We start from the raw sequence: 24,233 nt of genomic DNA, 5'->3' as shown, positions 1-24,233 counted from the left end.
TGGGCATGAACGACGTGTGTCCCCCCGCAGAGGCTGGGGGGGCACAGCGACTGCTCACAGGCAGTGGTGGCTGTGGCAGGGGTGTGGCAGCAGCAAGAGGGGAGCTCCCATAGGTAGTGGTGTCAGCGGCAAAGGGGGGGTGGTGAGCAGTGACTGTCCGCAGGCCCCACCAGCAGTGTCAGCTGTGCTTCTATCAGGGGATGCACCACCAATCTCATGGGGTGCACGTGCACCTGCATGTACCCCCTATGCGTCACCAGTGGCTCTGGGAGGGTGTTTATGTGGGGTGGGGGGAGGGTTTGGATGTGTGGGTGGATTGGGTAGGTATGGGGTTTGTGGGGGAGTTGTGGGTTCATGTGTGTAGGGTCTGGGGGGGATTGTGAGGGGGTATGTGTGTGGGGATGTATGGGTGGGTATGGGGCTGGTGGGAGGTTGTGGGGTATGTGGAGGGCGAGGTGGCTGGGGGTGTGGGTGTGGGATTTTCATAGGGGGGATATGGGTACATGTGTATGGTGGGCTGTGCATGTGGGACCCCCCCACAAACATGCCCCGCTCACACGCCACGCCCCCCGTTGTTCACAGCTCCTGCCGGCAGGGCCAGCAGCAGACAGGCCCTTGAGGTGTTCGTGGCCCATGGCAGGCAGAGCCCCCTGGCAGCGAGGGGTCCTGCCCCAGCAAGCCCAAGGATCACACACGGCTGGGCCACCAGCTCCATTGTGTGAGGTTCACATGCCCAAGCCCTGCGCCACTGGGGGAAGAAGCCCTGCATGAGGAAGCTGGCAGTGCAGATCATGAAGTGCAGCTGGGGTGACAGGGAGAGGGGTGGAGTTGGCCTGGCTCCATGGCACAGAGGTCCCCACCTTTCCCCATGGCCTGCATGTGGCAGTGAGTGGGGCTGAGCCACTGGCTCCATCACGTGGGGCTCCCCACAGAGGCCTGCAAATCCCCGGGAGCCCCATGCGATGGAGCCAGGCAGACCCCGTGTCCCCACCAGCCCAGGCTCTCTGCTTCTGCCACCCCACCCTGGGCCCCCATCAGCCCTGGCCCCAGGGCACTGGTGCAGGTCCCACTGCTGCCACTCCCCTACCCATGCCTACTGCCGCTATCACCATTCCCCTTCTGCTTTCCTACCTTCTCTCTCGCCCGCCTGCCTGCCACCACCCTCCCCCCAGCCCGCTTACCTATCGCCACTTCCCTACCTGTGGGGCCAGAGTTAGCACTATCTGGTGGGTGAAGGTGGGAGCACAGTGTGTGCTGCCCCCCCAGGAGTGAGCAGGGCACAGCCCGACTAGAGCACAGCAGGGGCAGCCCAGAGCTGGGCTGGATACAATGAATTGGTAAGCACCTGCCCATGGGCCAGATGAAATCGCCTGGAGGGCTGGATCCAGCCCACAAGCTGTATTTTGTCAGCCCTTGCTGTGGAAGTTGGTGTTGGGACCCTTTTTAATCATAGATCCAAGGATAGGGTGGTGATCCAGGCTGGCCTTGATGAGCTTAGAAAGTGGGTGGATAAAAACCTGATGACATTCAATAAGGAAAAATGCAAAGTACTCCACCTCGCCAGGGTGGGGGGAAACCCTGCATCACACTTACAGGCTCAGCAGGGCTACTCTCGCTAACACCACGGCGAAAAGGGACTTGGGGGTCACAACTGACCACAAGATGAACATGAGCCACCAATGCGATGTTGCAGCCGGTAAAGTGACCAGAACTCTGGCTTGCATCCATTGATGCTTCTCAAAGCAAATCTCAGGATGTCATCCTCCCACTGTACTTGGCCTTGATGAGGCTGCAGCTGGAGTACTGTATCCAGTTCTGGGCTTAACAAGTCAAGAAGGATATGGAGAAGCTTGAGAGAGTCCAGAGAACAGCCACGTGCATGCTCAGAGGGCAGGAGAACAGGCCTTATGAAGAGAGGCTGAGAGCCATGGGACTCTTCAGCCTGGAAAAGCATGGGCTCAAGGGTGACCTGGTGGTTGCCTATAAGTATATATGGGTTATGCATCAGGATCTGGGGGAACACTTGTTCACCAGAGCGCCCCAAGGGGGTGACAGGGTCTAACGGTCACAAAATCCTCCAAGACCATTTTAGGCTAGACATGAGGAAAAACTTCTTTACTGTCCGAGCCCCCAAGGCCTGAAATAGACTGCCGCCGGAGGTGGTGCAAGCACCTACTCTGGACTCTTAAGAAACATTTGGATGCCTATCTAGTTGACTTCCTTCCCCTGGGGCAGGGGGCTGGACTCGATGATATTCCGAGGTCCCTTCCAGCCCTAACGTCTATGAAATCTATGAAATATCCTGGGTAGAGTAGGAGGTGCCATGCGTGTCTGAAAGTGGAAATGAGCAAGGTGGAATTGTGAGTCCAGACAGGACTAGTTTCTCCTTTCCTCTTCCACATCATCCCTTAGCTTCTGCTTGATTCTGCTGAGACCCCCATCTCCTCTAACTATGAATAGCTGCCTTTATTAGATTATTTTTTAAGGCCCTCGGTGGTTGTGGCTGGCAAGCTGTTGGTACCATTTTTTTGTGCTTGAGTGTTCCTGGCTGTGATAGGGTCAGCATTGGTTCCTCTTTTGTTGTTTCTTCTAAAAACTGGCAAATCCTTTGGACTGCCACTACTTCTCCACAGCCTTCTTGACTTTCTTTGAGTAGAGATGATCCAGAGGTGTGTAACAAACTTGATCAGCGTTGCAATGGAAGTTGCATGACTCGGAGGACAAACTGAAGAAACTAGGTCTGTTTAGTTGAGATTAAAGGGGAACATGATCACAGTTTTCAAACATCTCAGAGGTTGCCCTTTTACAGGAAGCCTCATCCATCAATCTCTTCAACAAAAGGGACTATCTGGCTGTTGTCAGGCTTTGACCCAAGAGGCCTGGGGTGTCTGCTGTGAACGGATACTTTAGGGCTTAACACACCATACACGAATAACTCGTTTGCATCATGCCCCTGGAATGGCTCAAGGCTGTGCAGACTGCCTTTAGAGAGAAATTGGTTTATGGGGCTCATTTCAGGGTGGTGCTCCTAGCACAGATTGTGACATGCCACCCTGCTAGAGACACTTAATCCGGACTATTGAGATTTGCCTTATGATTTCTTATCCAGATGTGCATATGTGTGGGCTTTCGTAGCTTAAACCCAGTTGTTTCTTTACATTTTCAGTTTTTCTTACTAGTAACTCTTAACTAATACTCACCATCTCCTATCAAGCTCTTTTTAACGCCTCTATCTTATTTTCCCCTGTTGTGGTTGTGGTGTAACTAGGATGGCGTGGGGAATAAACAAGAAGTAAAATTGGTGAGGTGAAGTAATATCTCTTTTTTGGCCCAATGGTGTAGCTGGAGAGATGCTGGACAGGCTTTTAGGTGTAAAATGTCCTTCCTTTGATCTAGTATTTTTGCTAGCATTTTTCTTACAGGTGCTTTGGGAAAACAGATGGGAGAACTGCATGATTCTTTTTTTTAAGGAACAAAACATCTATTTACAATCTGCATAAACACAGGATAATGATATAGAAGGAAGTGTTAATTAGTGACATGATCTAGCAGTTAGAACACAGGACAAAAAGGACACCTGGGTTCAGTTTCCAATTTTGCCTTAGACAATGGACTAATCACTTTAAAAAATGCTGTTAACTTACCAGTCACACTTCTGGATATTTGGTACCTAATGTTGGCCCAAGCAACGTAAAGAAATATGGGAAGAGGAACAGAGAAATTCTGTGTTGTGTGGTGGTTTGGAGGTTTGTGCACGTGCCAACAAGTTTTATGTTGCCTGTCACATCCCCAAAGTGTGTGTGCATGCACACACAGATGTCAAATGCCACCTATTTTTTTAAAAGTTAAATCACAAAATACAGAGGCATACACAGGTGATGAACTGGTGTGAGATGAAAACAAGTAGAATCCAAGCTGAGGTCACTCATTTTAACTTCATTGCCCTCCAAGTGGTAGCTGAATGCCTAAGCAATTATTCTGGGACTTGGGAGAGACTGCCCTACCATGCACTTTAGGAAAGTCACTGAGGCTGAGTTAGGCCAGGTTTGAACAGGCACACTGCAGACCCCTCCCTGTGTCCATCCTGGTGCTACTCTCACCCTAGTGCGGCACTAGGACGTCTGAGGCCACATCCCATGATTATGCACTGCATGTGGCAGAGCTGCTCTGACTTATGCCAATAAATTGTGGTGGTATATCTGCCTTTCTGAATTCACAGTCATTGTGGGAAGCCACTGGAAGACTATTAGCACTTAAATAATTTATTTTGTGACCTCACTATGAAGCAAGTGGATTGCCAACACTAGTGAAAGAGGACCAAGGTTTCAATACATGCCCCAAACAGCTTAATTATCCTAGATTGAAAGCACCACTTGGATGAGAAGTGTATGCATGTGTATACATACTAGAGGGGCACTGAGGTGTGAGTAAGAGCGTAGAGTAACTCTAGCCATGGTTTTAGGCTCTCTGCTTCCATTCTCCACTTAAATATTACTGGCGGTCTGTGCATTTGGAGCACCGAGGCCTGTCTAATCTCTTAAAGGCTGACTCTTTTGCTGACTTCCGTTATTAAGGAATTGGCTGCAGGACGAATACACAGACTGTCAGCAAGAAGTGCTCCTTGGCCTTGTTTATATTCCCTGGGTCATAAAAATTCTCCTAGGATGCAAATTCTTTTGGATCATTAGGCAAGCCTGTGTTTAGAGTCACATAACAAGTTTTTGCCTCACAGCCAGCTCAGACAGAAAAGTTTTGAAGGGTTTTAAGCCAGTGTAGTCCACTGGGGAAGTTTTTATAACATCCAGGATATAGAAAACCCAAGTATTATTCTTGTAGCTCTGTCATTCATCTCTTATATGATTGCCTGTAACTGATGATGAGCCAATTGGTATGTTCCAGTATTCTGAACTCACTTGCCGTGTGATTGGGAGCAGCTAACCCCAGCTGTTTCTCCGTCATTGTTTTATTTATTTCATTTATTTATTCATAAATTTCATTTATTCATTGCTTTTTGTTTCATTTATTTACATTACAAGTGGAGGTGCACCAGTACATCGGTCTGATATTGGATCAGCACCGATATAAAGAAAATTGATTGTATGGGAAATTGGCCTGATGTAGCCGATAATTTGGCCCACTCTGCCCACGGGATGGAGCCATGGCTTGTCTGGTGGGCGTGGGGGGGCAGCTCCTGCCACTGCGCGGTGCTCATTGAGGAGCCACTGGTTCAGCACCTGCCAACTTGTCCGGCGGCTCCTGCCGCTGCTCCTGTTGCTTGTCTGGGAGGGCACAGGGGAAGGTGGCATGTGCCCCCAGATCTGCGCGCGGCAGGGTGGGCTGGGGCCAGGGCTGTGCAGGGTTCTTCTTGGCCTGCTCCACCCTACCCCACACAGATCTGGGGGCACACCCCCCTCCCCATGCCCTCCTGGTCAAGCAGCAGAAGCAACGGCAGGAACCGGTGGATAAGCGCTGGACCAGCGGTTCCCAGACCAGTGGCATGGAGTGGCAGGAGCTGCTCTACCCCCTCCGCATGCCCCTTGGACGAGCCGCAGCTCCATCCCGCGCCCACCCCACCCCAGCTTGCCCCAGCCTTTGCCCCACTCCTTCCTCACCACAGGGGCCTTGTTCTGCACCCCACCACCACACGCCCCTTCCCTCCCCTCTCCCCTTCTACCACACCAGACTTACCAGCTGCATGCAGCTCTCCAAGCTGCCAGGTTGGTATCAGAAATCCGATCAGTATCGGCTGATATGCCTCCTTAAAAATTGGCTATTGGTATTGGCCCCAAAAATTTCTATCGGTGCACCCCTAATTATAAGTTTATTAGGTTAGATTTAGATTCTTGCTCTGTATGGTGCCTTGAACAAGTATAGCCTGATCTTCATGGGAGCCAAGGCTCCAGTTCTTGTACAGATCAATACACTAATAAACTAAATACCAGGGGGGTTTTTAGTGCAGGGGGGGCGGGGGTGTGAATGTGGCGCATGATGCAAGTTCATTAGTATGTGAATACCCACTATGCTCTTTGACCTCTTTAGCTTGGCTGGCATTTTTCAGACTGCTTCAGGCTCTGCCTCTGACCTGCTGTGTGGTCTTGGAGAAAGACACTTTGCCCTCTCTGCCTCTAGTTCCCCATCCATTGGGAAAACAGCAAGGATGAAACTTGCCTAATTCAAAAAAAGCTACTTATTTATGAAGGAAAAATGATATACAGGGTGTTTATAAGGTCCTTGTGCAACTTTAAACTTTAATAATTGTGGATATACACATGATAGAAGCAAACTGTAAATGGCACTTGAAAGCATAATTCATTAAGTTTTTTAGTGTAAGCTATGCATAGGGTAAGGATCACAAATGCAATTCATGAAATCACTCAGCAGCAACTGGAAAATGTTGTCTATGAGTTGGAAAATCAGACTGAGCAATGTATCACAAAAGATGTTATGTTGAAGTCTAGAAATTTAAGCTGTATTGTGTTAAAACTTAATGGATTACTGTATGCTTTCCATTGCCATTTATATTTTGCTTCTATCATGTGTCCATCCAAAGTTTAAAGTTGCACAAGGACTTTATAAACACCCTGTATACTAGAAGAGCTAAGCATAAAGGAATAGGTGCCAGAAGCCAGAATCTGAGCTGAGACAAGTGAGGTGGCTACCTTAAAAGCCTTCATTTCAATGCTGAAAGACCACCCCAAGCTGAAGTGCCCTATTGCCTAAGACATGGTTATTTCTACAGCCAATGGCACACAAGGGAGTGATGTGATGGGCATCATGTCCAGTCACCTTAGACTTCTCAGTTCAAATGACCAGGTGCCTATATACTGTTGGGTCAATGGAGGGAGCCTATGGCATGAGTCTAGAGTGAAGATTGAATGCTGATCTCTAGAACATGAGTGAGATGCCTTAGCAACCTGTTCCTCTGTAACATACTGTCCTTCCTCTCTTGGCATGCAGGCTCTCACCATGCTGTTCCCTTCTTTTGGCAGGTGCCGTTGGAGGACCACGTCATCTTCTCTGGGAACCTCTTCCAGTATTTGGAGGAGAACAAGAAATGGCGAAACCGTTTCAGCGTTGTTCCGCACAACTATGGCTTGGTGCTGTATGAGAACAAGCCGGTGAGGCCGTCACTACATCTCATCCCCTTCCCTCTCCACTTTGCAGTGGGAAGAGTGTATTGCAGGCCTGTTTGATGCAGGGAATTTTCCTCTGAAGTACAGCTCCTCGTCCTGTCAAGGACTCTCCAGCACCACCACTTGCACACCAGTGGCACTTAGCATTGTGAAACAATCCCTGTGTGTGTGCCCAAGAGGTCTTCAGTGACCTGGCAGCACCAGCACTTGCACACCAGTGGCACTTAGCATTGTGAAACAATCCCTATGTGTGTGCCCAAGAGGTCTTCAGTGACCTGGCAGGGGTTGCAGTGCTGGGAAAGACGAAGCTCTGAACCTCCTCCCAGTGTCCTTGTATTGCTCACTTGTGAAGAGAGGCCTCCTGAGCTAGCAGAGCAGTAACTCTCCCCTGCCAGTGGGGAATGCTGCACTGGTAAGATGTAAGCTTCCTTGACTGTTGTTGGAGGCCAGAGGGGCACCATGTGGCCCCCGACACGTCAAGGAGTCCACCACAAGGAGTCATCCCGTTTCTCTTGAGTTCTACTAAAGGGAAATATCTGATTCTGCTCCTCTCAAGAGAGCAGTTTCCCCTCCCCATCACAACCCACATGCAAGGGTTGTGGGTGTTTGATTGCCCAGTTGTTCTGCATGCCAGTGAATTTCTTTCTTACATGCACTACCCCCCTTAGTACATTAAACCCCTTCCAAAAACCAGGGTGATAAGTGTTCAGGGGAACCTATGCTACCAAGTTATAGAGCTGTGGGCTGCTTTGAGACCCTCTCCCACTGACTAACCGACTTTTCTTCTGTTCTCCAGGCATATGAGAGAGGGATGCAGCCTCGAATACTCATCAACAGTGCTGGTTACAAAATCCTCACCTCCTTGGAACAGTATTTTGAGCTTGTCAATAACAGCTTGCCAGGTAAGACTACCCGTGTCCTCTTTCTCAGCACTCTTCCTCATTCAGGTGAAAAGTGAGATGGGATATTGGAGGACTGGCCTGCATGTTGGCCACTGTATTGTTCTAGGCCGGCCTACATGTCTTATTCCCTGCCCCTGGCATCCCATAATGCTGTGCAGCCTATATAGGACAAGAGGTTGAGGAAGACAAAGATGTTTGATCTTGATTTATTTTTGTCTCCTCTAGCTGTCCTGATCTCAGTCTTCCTCATAGGAGAGGTGGTTGCAGAGGAAGGAAGGAAGGTGTGCAGGGGAAAGGGGGAGTTCACAGTACCCCTTAGTGATGAGTCTGTGCAGCACCATGCATGCTAACATGGTGGGGTTCATGTGTGGGTGGGGTTTCTCTGCTGCACATGTTTCTCCTGACCTTTCCTTGCTCCATCCCTCGAGACTGCCCTTGGGATGGATGTGCTGCTTCCCTGTTCTCTTCTAGGAGTGCAGGAATGGCTCCCTTATTGTCTAGCTTCTGTTCTCCAGAGCAAGGCAATTAATTTTTCTGCAACAATTTAATTTGGCAGACAGAAAACCCCTCACCCCTCCTCCTTTACAGTATGGTAAGAGGGTTTGGAGTTGGGGGAGAAAAAAGTGCAAACTGGCAACCCTCTTTTTGTTTTCAAGGACTCAGCACTAGTCACTGCTGCCAGGTTGTCAAAAGTGCTTGATGCACATTGAGAAATGAGCTCCGCTGAAAATCTGGCCAGTGGGGACATGGGGATTTTGCTTTTATTTCCACCCTGCTTGTCTTTCCTTTACTTGACTTGCCACTGGCCAGCTACTTGTGGATAGCTTCCCTGTTTTAAAAGGCATAATCCCAACCTTGGTTTCAGGGAGCAGGTTTTTGGAGCATTAATGTCCATCCAAAGAAGCCTTCCCCACTCCTTGTTGAGAAACTGTCCTTTTGTCCTTCCCTGGTGACTTCTTTCCAAATACTGCTGCTCAGCATTGTGCAGGGGTGTCTCTTCCAAAATGCAGCGGCTGCGGTGGTATCTCAAACTCTGGAGCTGTGGTGTGCAGTAAGATGCCTCAGCCCAGTCATTTGTAAATAAGCAGCTTAACCAACATGCCAGTATGGGAGCGAGGAAAATGGTTTGGGGTATGACGAAGGGGGTGGAACAAGTGTGTTCCAGCAGGAGCCGGGGTGGTGGATAGATGGCCTAGAATAGCAAGATCCCAGTGAAATGGTGTCACCTTTTCTTAGACTTCCTGTGGGAGGGAAGTAAATGGGCAATGGGGTGGGCAGAACCTGGTATTGAGGGCAAGGACAGATGCATGCAGCCTTCTGAAGAGCGCCCATGTATAAGCAAAATAAATCCCTTTATAACCTGCAGAACCTTTTGTCCCACCTACCCCAGCATATCATCCTGCATACGGTGGCAGCATTTTGTTCTCTGCTCTGCCCAGGAGCTACAGAGGGCAGGAGTGTTGGTCACTGCTGAAAGTGAGGTGCAGTGTTTGCGATCCAACCTCTGGTCCATGAGTCAGAGCCTGGTGCCCTTTAAAATGCCACCTCTGTTTGATAATGACAGTACAGGCTCAGGGGGGAGAACTGGTCACAAATCTGGGGAAACACATTTCACTGGCAGCCTGGCCAGTCTGAGTCAGAAATAAATTCTTCATCTGAGACCTCTTGGGATCCGTGCATTTTCATGGAACTCAAGGCCGTGTTTCCATGTAACCCTTTTGGGAACAGAGCTACTAGGAATCCAGAGGCTGGACCCCAGTGCTTCCAGGGCATCTTCTGTGGAGCATGGAGGTCTGAAAGCCCTGGCTCTCAGCAAGCTTCCCAGACCCTGGGATCCCCCACGGCTGCTCGGTGAACTCGGTGATGTCAGTTTAGCTGAGCAGCTGCAATATCCAGGAAGCTTATTTCATTTGGAAACAACACTCCTGCAGTTTGTGGGAAATTAAAAAAAGAAACACACTGGTCCTGGCTTGGTTCAACCTGGAGCCATACTTCCCACCCTGGGACTTTCCCTCCAAGAGGAAACCTGCTTCTCGGGCAGCTGCAGGTTGCTGTGTGCTCTGCTCTGCGCCAGTGGGTGAGTTCTTCTGTCCCTGTGAGCAAAGTGAGGTGATCTTGACCTTGGCAGCATAAGGAAGGGCCTTGTTAGCTCCCTAGTAGGAAATCTGCTTCGAATTTGTTAGCTCTTTCTTTATTAAAGATGCTGAGCTTTCCAGATGTGTATGCTTTCCCTGCTGCCTCTTCCTCTGGGATAATCTAAGCCTTAATAAAATCCAGAGATGCTGATTGGAAACTCAACATGCCCAACACCCATCCATCCATCTGCTCTGGCTGCATAATGGCTGAAATAAGGCTCAGTGTAACCCATTGATCTATGACATGTACCAGTGGCCTTTATCTACTCCTCCATTTGGTTTGGGGCTGTGGCTGGTGACTACTCTGCCTAATGGAAAGAGTGGAGCTGCCTCTCTGTTTTGACCTGTCACTCGTCACTGCTTTTCCAGTGGTCCCACTCATTGTGGGGATGCTGTTGTTGAACAGGAAGGGGAGCCTGGGTTGCTATTCGTGCTTCAGGCAAAGGTGGGGTGGAGAAGTATGCTTGTTCTGGAGTGCTAGGAGGCTGGGGCAAGGGCAAATTCTACTGTGCGGATGTTCAGATGAAGCAATGCCACCCAACCTGATCAGCAGAGTCCATCCAGACCTGTTCCTGCAAGAAAACAGGGGGGGAGGACCTACTCCACAGCTGGTAGCAAAACACAATTGGCACACACTTCTCTCCCCCATCTCCCCTTCCAATACAAGTATTTCCAGCATTTAAATTTCCCACTATGGCTTAGTGCCAGCCCCATTAAATGATCCCCCTGTGATGGTTGGCTGTGTTGCAGAGACTCCAGGAACAGGATATAATCATATGGTGCAAATGGAGGCTGGAAAGGAGATGAGGAAATATTCTGATTATGGGCCAGTGAGCTGGAGGGGGATGAGCAACACCCAGTTAGTATCCCATTGGCCATCTCTAGATCCTGGCCTCCCATGTGCATTTCTTGTGACCAGTGCAGGGTGGTGTGGGAAGCTCACTGTGCTGTTCCTGCTTTTGGCAGGGTTCGAATTATGGGGGGGGGCAGGGGGGAGAGGCTGAGCCCCCCCATAAGAAACAAAAGCCCTGTATAAGAGACAAGGACTCCCCTGCCCTGCGCATTTCTAAGCAGCCCAGGTGGCGGCGGTTCCTTCCAGCTGCCACCACCACTGGCCCTAGCCCCATGGTACTGGCGGGGACCTGTGCACACAGCCCCGACTCTGGCCAATTTTTTTTGCAGACCTCCCCCCAGAGTCAAAGTGTAATTCAAACCCTGGTCTTCGGTTATAAAGCCTAAGGCCTCCTTCCAGGCTAGTTATGCATGGCCTTGCAACATAGACCTGTAACTTGAGGTGCTCTTTTTCCTGTCAACAGGGACTACATCCAAATCTGGCAATGCCCCAATCCTGAAGTGCCCCACTCAGTTTCCCCTCATCCTCTGGCACCCCTATGCCCGGCACTACTACTTCTGCTTGATGACTGGAAAAGAGCAGGACAAGTGGCGAGCAGTGTTCCAGGACTGCGTGAGGCACTGCAACAACGGTAAGCTCAGAGCTTGGAGCTTGATGCCAAGAAATGGGACCTCATGTGTCTCAGTCTCTTCCTTCCCTACCTTTCAAGTCCTGGGTTGTGAATGTGTTGTGCAGTCCTAGGCTGAGAGGCAGTTCTCTTAAGAAATGCTATCATCGGGTTCTGCAGTAGTTTGTGTCTGTCTTTGAACTAGTTGCCATCTTCTCATGTCCTGTCTTGTTGATGACAGGTATTTAGCAGAATTCGCATATTCATTAGAATCTGACAGGGCCACAACGTGAGCACTTCTGCTATGGCTGTTATTAATCTTACTCTCCTTAAAGGTTAAATACTCTTGTTCAGTAGAGTGGGATTGTTTGGTATGCACAAGTGGGATTCATGCTAGGGCTGTGCAAAATGGCTATGTTTCGATTTGGTTTCAGATTCAGCCATTTTGGAGAGACGGCAATTAGTTTCGGTGTTTTGGATCACTGTTCCTTTTCGATTTGACTTAATCTGTTTTGGAGTTTCAGCACCATTTCGGTGACTTGGCCATAGGCTATAATGGGGAATCACTAAAATGACTATAACTTTGTCATTTCTTGCCTGATTCTGATGAAAATTGCAGGGATGGTAGCCCTTTCTGAGGGCATGAAGCCTGCCAAGTTTCAAGGAGATAGGTGTAGGGTTTTCTGTGACACCGCATCTTGAACTGTTCAAAGCAAAACTCGTATCACTTGCTGGCAGCGGCAGCCTGCTGTCATCCCGTGCACAGATCTGGGGGCCCAAGCCCCCTGGGTGGGATGCAGGGCTGTGCCAGACTCCTCCCAGGGGATGCAGGCCCCCAGATCTGCAAATGGAACAGTAGCCCTCTTGCATTCAGGTTTAAGAGGACAATTTGATGGCTTTGGTTGTGAAAATAAGCCTGAACACATGGCTCTGGTCTAAGCAGGGACTTTGAAAATGTTCCTTTGTTGCCCAACTGCACAGTCTCACTATGTGCATCTACACAAGACACTCGCTGCGCAGTAGCCTGTCATAGCATGGATGGCACTAATACGCTCCTGGGCAGTATTATTAGGCTACTGCGCAGTAGCATCACTTAAAAGATGTTCACCGGTGCTACTGTGCAATAACTCCAGTTACTGTGCATTCATTTAGTACTTGCTTATACAAGTACTAAATAAATGCGCAGTAACTACTGCACAGTAGCATCTTGTGCCCAGAGTGTATTAAAAGCCATCTCTGCTGACATGATTGATAGAGAATAAAGCAGGCTGGGAGGTTTATTGATAGAGAATAAAGTAGGTGCACATGGAAGGCTTTTAACTGCTTCACTCTCCCATGTGCTCTGTGTAGTCAGACTCCCTCTGCAAGAGGGGCCAGCTTCTAGCGTGACTGACGCATCCTCTGAATGACTAACAGTATTCAGACAGCAGAACCTCTCGCTGAGTTTGTGCTGGAAAGGGCCCAGTATGTGTCTTGGGTCCCTGCCTCTTTCACTCAACAGCTTTCATCTGCAAGGAGAGACAATGACAGAGAACCCACAGTGTTTTAAATATTCTCTAAAGGTCCAGAAATCCATGTGGCAGCTAAGATCTGGATGGCAGGGGCAGAAATAGGAAGGGTGCCGTTTTGCACCCCTTCCCACTAGTACGTTGGCAGCCACTCTGGGGCGTCTTGCCCACTACTGAGACCTCTGCAGTCTGGGGCAGCTGCAGTGGTATTGGGATGTGACGGGACTCGATTCCAGCTCTGTTCTGTGCTTAACCAATGCACTGAAGTCTGCAGTGTGTTGTAGAGAAACTCTCCTTCCTTGAAAGCTAACCTGAAAACTTATGGAGAAAGTGAGAGTTGGAGGAGAAAGCAGGCATAACTGGCCTGTCAAAGTCTGGGCTCCAGGTTGAGTGGTGAGAGCTTCATCCCACTTCATATTTGGGTCATGCCATATTTGTTTAGGAGTCAGGAAGAAGGATTCAGTGAGTGACTTCTGGATTGGAGGGGCATAAGTAAAGACACCTGTCCATTTCCCTGGTCCTCCTCCAGAACGAAACTAGCAGTGGGGAGGGTATAAGCCCCATATGGAAGATTTGGTCAGTCCATATACTACTCTTTCGGCAGCACTAGAGCACTGCTTGCAATCGCAGGACTCCAGATCCTGAGGGAAAGGTGAACGAGCAGGACGAGAGAGCCTGGCTGCCCGGCAATGTGAGGACAAGCTGACGTCCTTGGCCTGTGACCTAGGAGAGTTGGCGTGGAGCCCCATCTGGCTCTCTATTGTCGCTCTTGAGCTTCCGGGCACGGGAGCCAGCCCAGAGCAGCCACAACGCACCGTGAAGGGGTCTTAGCAGGTTGGCTCTGGCAGAGCTGCTGCTCTGGCTGAATGTGGCAAGATTTGCTCGGGCTCTGTTTGCTTGTCCAAGCTCTTTGTGCTCAGCTTGGCGTACAGGCCTTGCACTCAGCCTGCCAGCTCAGCTGTCTCCAGGCAGCCTGGTGTCTGACTCCAAAGCAGCCGCCCTCCTGCTTTAATTATGGGCTGTCACTTTAAAAACTACCAAGTATTTCAATAGTATGTGTTGTTTAATCCAGCTTGGATCATTCTTGTTAAGAGCCATCCAGCACATGGAGATGTAATTACTATTTTCTACCCCAGAGGGCAAAAAATATTTTGTAATTAAACTGATCAAAACTCAGAGCCACTCTCCTATCATTCCCACCCCCTGGTGACCCCCTAAAGCTGCCTCCATCCTCCTACAGGTTTTTTGTGGCACTTGATGACTTAGCGAGAGATGAGCTGGGTGGTCCGGCCATCTGAGAGACCCAGGAATGGGCTGGGAAGACAGGAAGGGCCGGCTGAGAATTGGTGCTGCCATCCTAATTGAATTAGCTGCTTTAGTAGCAGCTCACGTGCCTTCTGCAAGCCCTGAAGCACTTCACAGCCCTGCGATTTATACAAAAACTGGGATTAACGTCAGCGGAGCCCCGCCACCATAATGTGGCTGTTGTAACAGTGCCAGTGAGGGGGGTGGGATAGTAAAGAAAGCTGCGCTTCATATGGTTGGAGTGAGAGGATAGGTTTCAGGAAGCAGAACATAATCACTGTGTCCAGCAGACAAGAGTCCCGCTAAGAATAATGGCCCCTACTCATAAATTTTATGGACTCTTTAATGACCATGGCCTCTGTCTCTCATATCACATGTACTTGGCCTGTAACATAAATTAGTTCGCATGCAACTCTGTACAGAGCCATCTGCAGTCTAGGGGCTGTCTGTGCAAGCCACTGCCTATTGCACAGTGCTTACAGTCCAAGGAACACTAGTCTTTTCATGGTACAGCTCTGTTTGAGGGTGGAGTTACTACTGGCTGCAAACTGCATCCTATATTTGCAGGGAGACTCCCCTTCCTCTAGGACTCCTGAAAATAGCTGTCCCTTATGTAGCTGCCACCTAGGTACTAAGGGGATTAGTGGTAGGTAACTTTGAGTGCACGGTATTGTCCAAATGGCTCTGCAGATGCTGGTTTGGCCAGTCAGTGGTTCTCCTGGGAAAGCCGAGGAAACATACCTGCTCCACCCTGCTCCACACCTTGTCACAGAAAGGAGTGGGAAGGGAGGAGCAGTCTGGGTGTTAGGAGACCTGGTCCTATTCCCAGTTCAGTCATTAGCTTGATCGGTAACCCTAGGCATGTCCCTCCTTCATCTTTCTGTGCCTTTAGACTGCAGGGTCGTGTAGGAGATGTGTCTGGTCCAGCACCTAGGATATGGGCCCAATTGTAAGGAGGCATTGTGGCCTAGTGAATATTGCACCGGACGGAAACTTAGGAGAGCCTACGTTCCAGTCCTGCTTTGGACACCGGCCTGTTGGGTGATGTTAGACAACTCACTGACCCTCAGTGCCTCAGTTTCCCTCCCTGGAAACAGGGTAATGATCCTGCCTCTTGTAAAACTCTGAAGGTGCCAGAGAGGAAAGAAGTCTCTCAAAGGTTTGAGGTGCTACCGGGATATAAATAATAAAATGACAGATCGCCCAGCAAGCAGCATTGGCTCTGCTCCCTTTAAGACATTGGGCTTCAGGTTTTAGCCCCTGCAGTCCTTGCTGGCATCTGCTTCTGATAACCTGGGAACAGAGGCGCTCAGAACTGCAGCAGATGCTCTTGCTCCTGCTCCTCCTCCCTCCTTGACTCAGCAGAAGCCTCCTCCTGGGCGCCTCCTTCGCCTCTGCAAGCTCTGACAGGTCCCTGCAAGACAGAGCCCTCTCCCTGGCCTCAGCCAGCTCTCCAGTCCCAGCCTGCATGGCAGCACCGAGGGCGAGGCCCTGCTGGCACAGGCAGCACAGTGGCATTTGCTTGCATCTCTCCCCGCCCATCCTGCTCTAAGCTTTCCTTGTTCGGAGAGTTTCCTCCTGGGGCCTGGCTGAAATTTGCTGCACAGGGGAGCTTGTTAACTGGCTCTGCGAGGCCAAGGCTATCAATCACCCCCTTTCCTCACCACTGCCAGCCCCCCACAGTGAAATTTCTTTCCCACCTAGCACTGTGCCGCACACTCCTCCCTCCTCAGCAGGGCCCCGTTGGTGTTCTCGGCCATGCCGGGAGAACTCGGTGCTCTGAGCCAAGGTGGAAATAGAAGGGCAAGGAGGGACCATGGGGCCTTATTTCCCGGGTGCAGTGCTGTCTCCAAAATCAAGGTCTATGGGTTGCTGTGTTCACACAGCTGCCTTATTGCTGTCTGCCTGTCTCATCGCCACTGGAGAATTTCCAGTGCAGCTGAGGTGGTGGCAGATGTCAAGAGCCAGCAGCTCCGTCCTGGGGCTGATTGAGTACGGCCCGCTTCATAGGAGAGGGGCATGGTGCTTGGAGATCCAATGATGCTAATATGTTCGTGATCTGGGCAGTGGATCGCTGGAGCTGCTGTTAATTTGATCCAGGCTTTTAACTTCACTAAGCTTTCGGTTGTGGGGTCAACCACAGGGTGTTTTTCCACATTGAAGCCTGCTCTGTTTAGCCCATGTGACATGTTTAAAAGACTGACATGGATCTGAGTTTTATCTCTTCCCTCTGCTTCTCCTGGTTTGCATGTGTTTCCCAGTTGCATGTACACACTCTTGAACTCTGCTTATTTCCTTGATTTTAGGGGGGGGGAGCCACGTAGGCGCTGCATAAGTGAAGAGAGGCTGAGCCCCCTAATTTAGCAGCTGCTAACAAAAAAGCTGCTCCCCATTAGCAACAGGATGAGCGGTGTGTGTTGGTTTTGTTCCTCCTCCTCCCTCACTTGGGCATTCTTTAATGAGAGAAAGAGAAACATCTGTGCTGCAAAGCATCTAGCAGCAAAAGCCTGACTGGCTTGGTAGAAGAGAGGGTGCTGGCATTGTTTATTTCTTCAGCTGGCAGGAAACAGTCTTTCCACTGGAGAACCAAGCTTACTGGAAGGGATTTGTTCCTTTGGAAAAGCATTGGTTTTGATCAATTTTTAATTAAAAAAAAAAAAGAAAAGAATTCTTAGAAATACTTCAAAATGAACAAAACAAACTTGTTGGGCATGTACCAAATAAGAAGCTCTAGTTTTATTGGTGAAAACTTGGCTTTGAGATTTAAACAAGCAAACAAAAAGATAGATAGATAGATAGATAGATAGATAGATAGATAGATAGATAGATAGATAGATAGATAGATAGATAGATAGATAGATAGATAGATTTGGCTCTCTGGCTTTATATATATTTAAATAACCAAAATCTGAATGGCCCCCCTTTGATATCAACCATATAACTTGGCATTTGCAACAAATCTTTAATTTTTTTTTTTTTTTACTTTTACTTTGTCCCAAATGGGGCCGAACATTGTTCAAAATCCAGCATACATGAGATGAGGACCCTTTCGTCTCTATTTATCTCTATCACTGTCAGACATGCCACTGATGTTCAACATCACAAAGGTTATTTCCAGACCATGGACTGGAGGAGAGGGTCCAGTATCTGATTACAGAATTAACTTGCCCATGAAATGGGTTTTACCTGGAGGTGAGAGCCAGATGGTTGGAAAGGAATTGCCTCTATGCATCATTCTTTGGGGTGAAGGTAGCAAACTTTGCCTGGAGGGGTGAGGACAGTTGCATCAAAGGCATATTGTAGATGAGTGTTGTACACTGTTCTGTAACTTGCCCTGAATTTCTGATGCACAGGGCCTTTGGGTATTGCTGTCCCAATAAGATTGCTGCTAGTGTTAGTGTGCATCAGTACCATGGTAGGATCCTGGCTGAGCGACTAGGCAGATGCCCACCTAGGTTGCCTTGATGCTGAAGCCCCTGAAGGGAGAGGCTGTAGTTTCAAGTTGCCATGTTTACCCCTGAATGCAGTGTTAGATATACCTGTTTGGAGTTATAGCAGTGGCTAGCTTTGCACCCACATCCATGCCTCCTTAAACCTTCTCCAGACTGGATTTTAGGGAGTCGCTGCTGTGAGAGACATTTGTTAAAGAGGTTTGGATATAAGGATCCTACTTCTGTGTTGCTCACCTGGCTTTATTGCAGATCAAGCCAGACTGCAGTGACCGACTGACTTCCTGAAGGAAGTGGCATAGCCTTGGCCAAGAATCACTGGACATTGTACATATGTTTGCACTGCAGCACCAAGTGAAAGCACCCAGCACTGCAGTGCGTGCATTTGTGTAAACGGCAAAATGTGCGTTAGCGCTGAGAAAATGGCATTGGTGCACTTTTGAACTAAAACACATCAAAGGTGTTTTGGTTTAAAAGTGCGTTGCCGCCATTTTCTCAGAACTGACATGGATTTCACCTTCTATACAATTGGATGCGAAACAGTGCCAGGCGCATCAGCTTGCATGCGGAGCAGATTCGATAATTGAGTCTGCTCCGATGCACTGGATCTCCGGCACGTTGGAGCAGACAAATGTATGTGTATAAATGCCCACTTAAGCTAAGTACAGACAGTCAAAAAGTCCGAGGCTGAATCGATTCAATCTTTGCAGGTTAGTCTGAGCTGCGTAGATTGAACTGATAACAAGTGAACAGGCATTCACTTTTGATTCTGGAAATGCACCCACATGCCTGCAGTGGCTCAGGCCAGAAGCTGGGGGGTGCTAGAGCACACCTCCCTGCTCAGCTGGAACAGACAGGTTGAATGTGGAGGGGCTCTGGGACAAAAGTTCAATAAACCAATTTAACCTAAATCAGTTAAGTCTGACACTACACCCATCCAGGTTCATCTTAAACTGGTTTCAGCCATTTTGAAAGCAGTTCAGGTGTGCTGTACTTATGTTGTGTTACAGATTTGAACTGGTTTCTGATCACTGATACCAATTTATGTGTAATTTCTGCCCCTAGCCTTCATGAAATCCTTCAACCAGTGCTATGCAAGAGGTCAGACTAGATGATCGACAAAGGTCTGCTCTGGCCTTTGAATTTATCAGCTGCATTTTAACAGTCTATATTTTGAAATGCACACTGTAAAAAAAAAATACAAAACAGCTCTGGATTTCCCATAACCTTGCATCCTTTTCTATATGCACATAACAAGTGCTCAGCACAGCAACAAAAAGAACTTGTTCACTTATATGTTAACCTACTAGCCTAGCATCCTGTGGGGTGAATGACTAAGCGGGTTCTCTGTTGTTTTGCGTACTTCAATAGAAATTGTACAAAGAGCTGCAGAGTTGACAGTTAATGTTGCTGATGCATGAGCTGGTCTAAGCATGTGGCTTAATTCACCAGAGCTATAATGACACTGATTTAAACTCACATTTTCGAAGCGGTAAAGAGTAATGATGTCCAACTTCAGTTTTAGGTTTTTTTGCTGCTAATTTGACACCAAACAGGTGGTTTTTTATAAAATGTGTTGTTCCTAAAAGAACTTTAAAAAGAAATGAATCTAATTTCCTTAGCAACAGTTTCAGCAAATGTAGGTTTTCTTTTTTTCTGAATAACTTTTTAGGTTTCTTCCACTTTAGCAGGGACCACGGACAAAGCCATGGGCCACATCTGTGTATGTGATGATGCTGCCCAGTTGGGCTGTGCGAAACAGCAGCGTTCTGCTTCAACTTCCATTTGGACGGGACAGTGTTTCATTTTGAGTTTTGTTTTGTTTTGAAAGCACTGTTCTGTTCCGTTTCGTTGAAACGGTTTCGCTTTTTTGACACTGTTTCGACGTTTCGCCCATAGGCTATAATGGGGAAGCATGAAACAGCCTATAACTTTGTCATTTCTTGCCCGATTCCAATGAAACTCGCAGGGATGGTAGCCCCTTCTTAGGGCACGAAGCCTGCCAAGTTTCAAGGAGATCGGTGCTGAGGAGGGCATGAAGCTTGCCAAGTTTCAAGCAGGAGCTGGGGAGCAAGAGTAGCGTTTTGTGATCCAGCAGGCAGATCAGGGGGCCGCACCCCTGGGATGAGTCCGGCAGAGCCCCCACAGCCCTACCGGGGGTGCAGGTAGGTCCCAGATCTGCCTGCCGGATCACAGGTCACTGCTTCTGCCACCTGGGGCCCAGCGCAGCGGAACTGAGCCCAGCTGGGGGAAGCGCCTCCTCCAGCTGGGCTAACTTCCCAGCCTCTCACAGTGCTCGGGAACTTAGTTAGACTGGAGACACTCAGCTGGGATGGAGGAAACGCCTTGGCTGATGTCTTTATAAGAACTGGGAGAAAATTTTATAAGGAATAATAGCTTGTTCAAAGATGGGGAAAGAGTATTCTGCAGGGACTGAGGCTATTTGGATCATATTCAGCAAAGCTTTGACTGGAGAGAAGGAAAAAGATGATCAACTATTTTTTTGTTTCAAAATGGCATTTTTCCTTTAAAAAACATACCGTTTTTTCAGTAGATCCAAGATGAAGTGTTTCAGACTTTTATTAGTAAAAAAAAAAAAAAAAAAAGCCCCCAAATACACTTTGGTTTGGCCACAATCAATTAATCAAATAAAAAATATGGGGGGGGGGGCGATTACTTTGCCCACTGAACCCCAAAAAATCCGTTAATTCACCTAGCTTCACTCTATGCCTCCCAGACACTGTTGTGGAGGCCTGGCTGAATGAAACCTAAATGAGCACTTGGGGGGCTCGACCACTTTATTCTGAGGATAAGTGTTAGTCTTTAAAAGCACAGCTGGATTCAGCAGAGCCCCCAAAAGGGGCTTCCCTTGTTTAGATTGTTATTCACCGTACAGTATCACGTTGGAGGGTCTGAAATTCATGTCTGTCTTGTACAGTCTGTTCCAAAGCCAGGTCTGTGAGTACCGCAGTGAAGCTCATTACACTGCTCTGAAATATCTTGAGAACCTGTGTTTGACACAACGCTGTGTATCCAGGGCAGAAGTGTCTTGGTTAACTGTGGAGGTCACCTCTGGAACCACCGCAACCCATTAAGATGTACAGACACCTGTACTTCTAGGGAGCTGGATTCTTCCATCTCCACTTGGCCAGGGAAAATATTCCCTATTGACCCAGATTAAGTCACTAGTACAGTAATTTCCTTCAGGCAGAGAAATCCTAGGTCTGTTGAAGTCAAAGGCAAAACTCCCATGACTTTGATGGACCCAGGATTTCATGGTAGCTTGCTAGGCTGTGCGAGATCTGGCGTGACACCTCTAATTTGGTAATACTGAGGGCTGCTCAGCCTTCTGGCCCAGGTCCAGCCGTCTCTTCTATCACTTGGAGAGATACTGCCCAGGTCTATATCAATCGGAAGCAGACTGGCCAAGTTCGCCGATGACACCAAACTTGGGGTAAAGTGTCCACATCTGAGGATAGGCTGGTGATCCAGGCCAACCTCGACAGGTTCAGAAAATGGGTGGATAAAAACCCGATGACATTCAACGCTGAAAAACGCAAGGTACTTCACCTTGGGGGTGGGGCGGGAAACCTGCAGCACACTTATAGGCTCAGCAGTGCTATGCTTGCTAGCACCACGGCCGAAAGGGACTTGGGGGTCACGACTGACCACAAGATAAATATGAGCCACCAATGTGATGTCGCAGCTGGAAAAGCGACCAGAACTCTGGCTTGCATCCATAGATGCTTCTCAAGCAGATCCCAGGATGTCATCCTCCCGCTGCACTCAGCTTTGGTGAGGCCGCAGCTGGAGTACTGCATCCAATTCTGGGCTCAACAATTTAAAAAGGATGTGGAAAAGCTTGAGAGAGTGCAGAGGAGAGTCACATGCATGATCAGAGGGCAGGAGAACAGGCCCTATGATGAGAGGCTGAGAGCCATGGGACTCTTCAGCCTGGAAAAGTCAGGCTCAGGGGGGATGTGGTGTCTGCCTATAAGTACATCAGGGGTGTGCATCAGGATCTGGCGGAACGCCTGTTCACCAGAGCACCCCAAGGGATTACAAGGTCAAACGGTCACAAACTCCTCCAAGACCGTTTCAGGCTGGACTTAAGGAAAAACTTCTTTACTGTCCAAGCCCCCAAGGCCTGGAATAGACTGCCTCCAGAGGTGGTGCAAGCACCTACTCTGGACTCTCTTAAGAAACATTTGGATGCCTATGTTGCTGGGATCCTGTGACCCTAGCTGACTTTCTGCCACTGGGGCAGGGAGCTGGACTCGATGATCTTCTGAGGGCCCTTCCAGCCCTAATGTCTATGAAATATATATAGGCAGCAGATCTTGGCTAGTTCTGTTGTCACCTGGAGGGGTGCATGCACATTTGTGAGTGTGTGCATGCGTGCTCATGGTAGAGAGATGTTGTATAAGATACTGAGGACACACTGACCTTCCTTTTTCTATGCAGGAACAGTTTACCCAGGTAGCACTAGTGAAAGTAGCTGCTGTGTCTCTCCTTCAGCTGTTCCCCATTTGTGGCCTCTGGTCCTGCCCCAGGCACGGTGCTGCCATAATCCCTTTGTTGCGTCTGACTGCCCAGAGCCTGTGCTCTGGAGCCTGTGATTTGCACACTTCACTGCCTTGCAGGGATGCAGAGGGGTGGAGTGGGAAGGACGCTGCCCTCAGGATTTCACCCAGACAGAGCTGGCTTGCAGCTTCTGGAGGCTCAGCCCTGCCTGGCTGGAGACTGCCAAGCCCCAGACTTTAGCGCTTAGAGTCCCAGTCACATCCTGCATTCCTCGTCCTGCTGGTCAAAGCTGCCAGAAGGGAAATGCACACTCTAAGGCTTCAGGCAGCTGGCATCTCTACTACCCAGCTCATCCCTCTGGCCTCTTCTGCGTATGCTTTCACAGCTGTATCCCTATGCAGAGAAGCTGGAGGTGGAAAGAGTTAACAGGACCTCTATATTAGGGGTGAAGCCTTGGCAGCAACTCTTTCCAATGCCCTGTTGCCTATTCAGCTTGAATTTTAGCATCCCCTTCAATAGCTCTGGAAAGGTTAGCCCCGCCTTCTCCTCCCGCCAACCCTCCTCCTTGTATTGTGTCTCTTGAATGTTGCAATGGGTTATGCAAACTGGTTCCCAGAACTCTAAATCTTTCTGCCCCCAGCCTGGTACCTCCCAAAGCCAAGCTGTATCCTGCTGTTACTTACCCCTGTCTAATCCGCACACAGCTGCGGTCACGGCCTGGCCCTTATGTTAACCACCATGTTCAGCGGAGCCTGCTAGGTTTTTTAGGGAGCAAAAGATCTCCTTCCCCGTCAATTAGTTCCTTTGCTTTCTGTGGTCTTGAGCCATGACTCGTGCTGCTGTGAATCATGTCAGTGAAATCTCGGTGGGAGTGGAGCTGGCTGCAGCACAGTGCAGATCCCCGTGCAGCATTTGGCTCTGGGAACTGTGCTTCCCATGACTCATCCACTGCCTTAATTTTAACCACTTTCTCCCCCCTCCACTCCCCCCCGCATCTCCTCTTGCTTTAGATTTGGCAACTTCCTTCAGACCACAATACCTGGGGCGTGTGCTCCCCCGGTTCCAGAAACCAAGCCCAGCTTCCTGAGCCTCTGGAGAAGCTCTTCTGGAGCAGTCTGGGCCACTTAGCACCGGTCTTTGGGTTTCAAAGAAAGTAGACCTGCATCATTTTCTAAGAACAGAAAAAACCCATCCAGAGCGGCCCATTCTGTATTTACTGTGAGATTGCCCTTGTCCAAATGATGGTGGTGCCAATAGGATCCTCTTCCGTGAGCTAATGGCACTAGAGGGAAGAACAGAATATGATCACAAGTTTGGGATCCATGTTTGGCAGGTCCCAAAGCCTCTAGGGTTCTGGTTCAAGCGCCTCTCTAAATAATTAGCCTGTGACTGGGGCAGTGGTTGCAGCAGCCACCCTTTACTCAGCCAGCAAGGGTCATACTCAGGAGTGGTGTGGGACCATTGGCAAGAGCTTTCCAGCAGCTGTGAAAACTTGAGGGTTCAAACACATCCCTGCTCCACATCAGGATGAACCTCGGACTTTTGGATGATTGCCCATGAAAAGCCAGAGACCTAGTCTGTCCATCCAGTGTTTAGGACTTACCTGGGAAGTGGGAGTCACAGATTCAGTTCCCTGCTTTGCCCAGGGCAGACCAGGGATTTCAGCCCAGTTCCCTAAACCCACTTCCCAGGTGAGTGCCCTAACACTAGACTCTTGGCCTTTCTGGGTTAGGTCTTCGGTTTGGACCAGCAATTCCATCCTGGGGTTATAAGGAGTTTCCTAGCAAAAGCCTCCAAATTGGCACATTCCCAAGAAT

General features: G+C 49.1%; 1 protein-coding gene across 1 annotated transcript in view; it reads left to right on the top strand.

Annotated features, from left to right (window-relative positions):
- Positions 1-24,233, top strand: part of NIBAN2 (niban apoptosis regulator 2) — a 96,618-nt gene that overhangs the window by 56,988 nt on the left and 15,397 nt on the right. The window contains exons 3-5 of the mRNA XM_006271264.4: positions 6,990-7,118; positions 7,930-8,035; positions 11,487-11,654. Coding sequence (XP_006271326.3) covers positions 6,990-7,118; positions 7,930-8,035; positions 11,487-11,654 — 403 coding nt within the window. The remainder of the gene's footprint in view (positions 1-6,989; positions 7,119-7,929; positions 8,036-11,486; positions 11,655-24,233) is intronic.

This window comes from Alligator mississippiensis, chromosome 12 (assembly GCF_030867095.1).
Source record: "Alligator mississippiensis isolate rAllMis1 chromosome 12, rAllMis1, whole genome shotgun sequence".
NCBI classification, from domain to species: domain Eukaryota; kingdom Metazoa; phylum Chordata; order Crocodylia; family Alligatoridae; genus Alligator; species Alligator mississippiensis.
The sequence above is the reverse complement of the archived record's forward strand: the minus strand, read 5'-3'. Positions and strand labels throughout refer to the sequence as shown.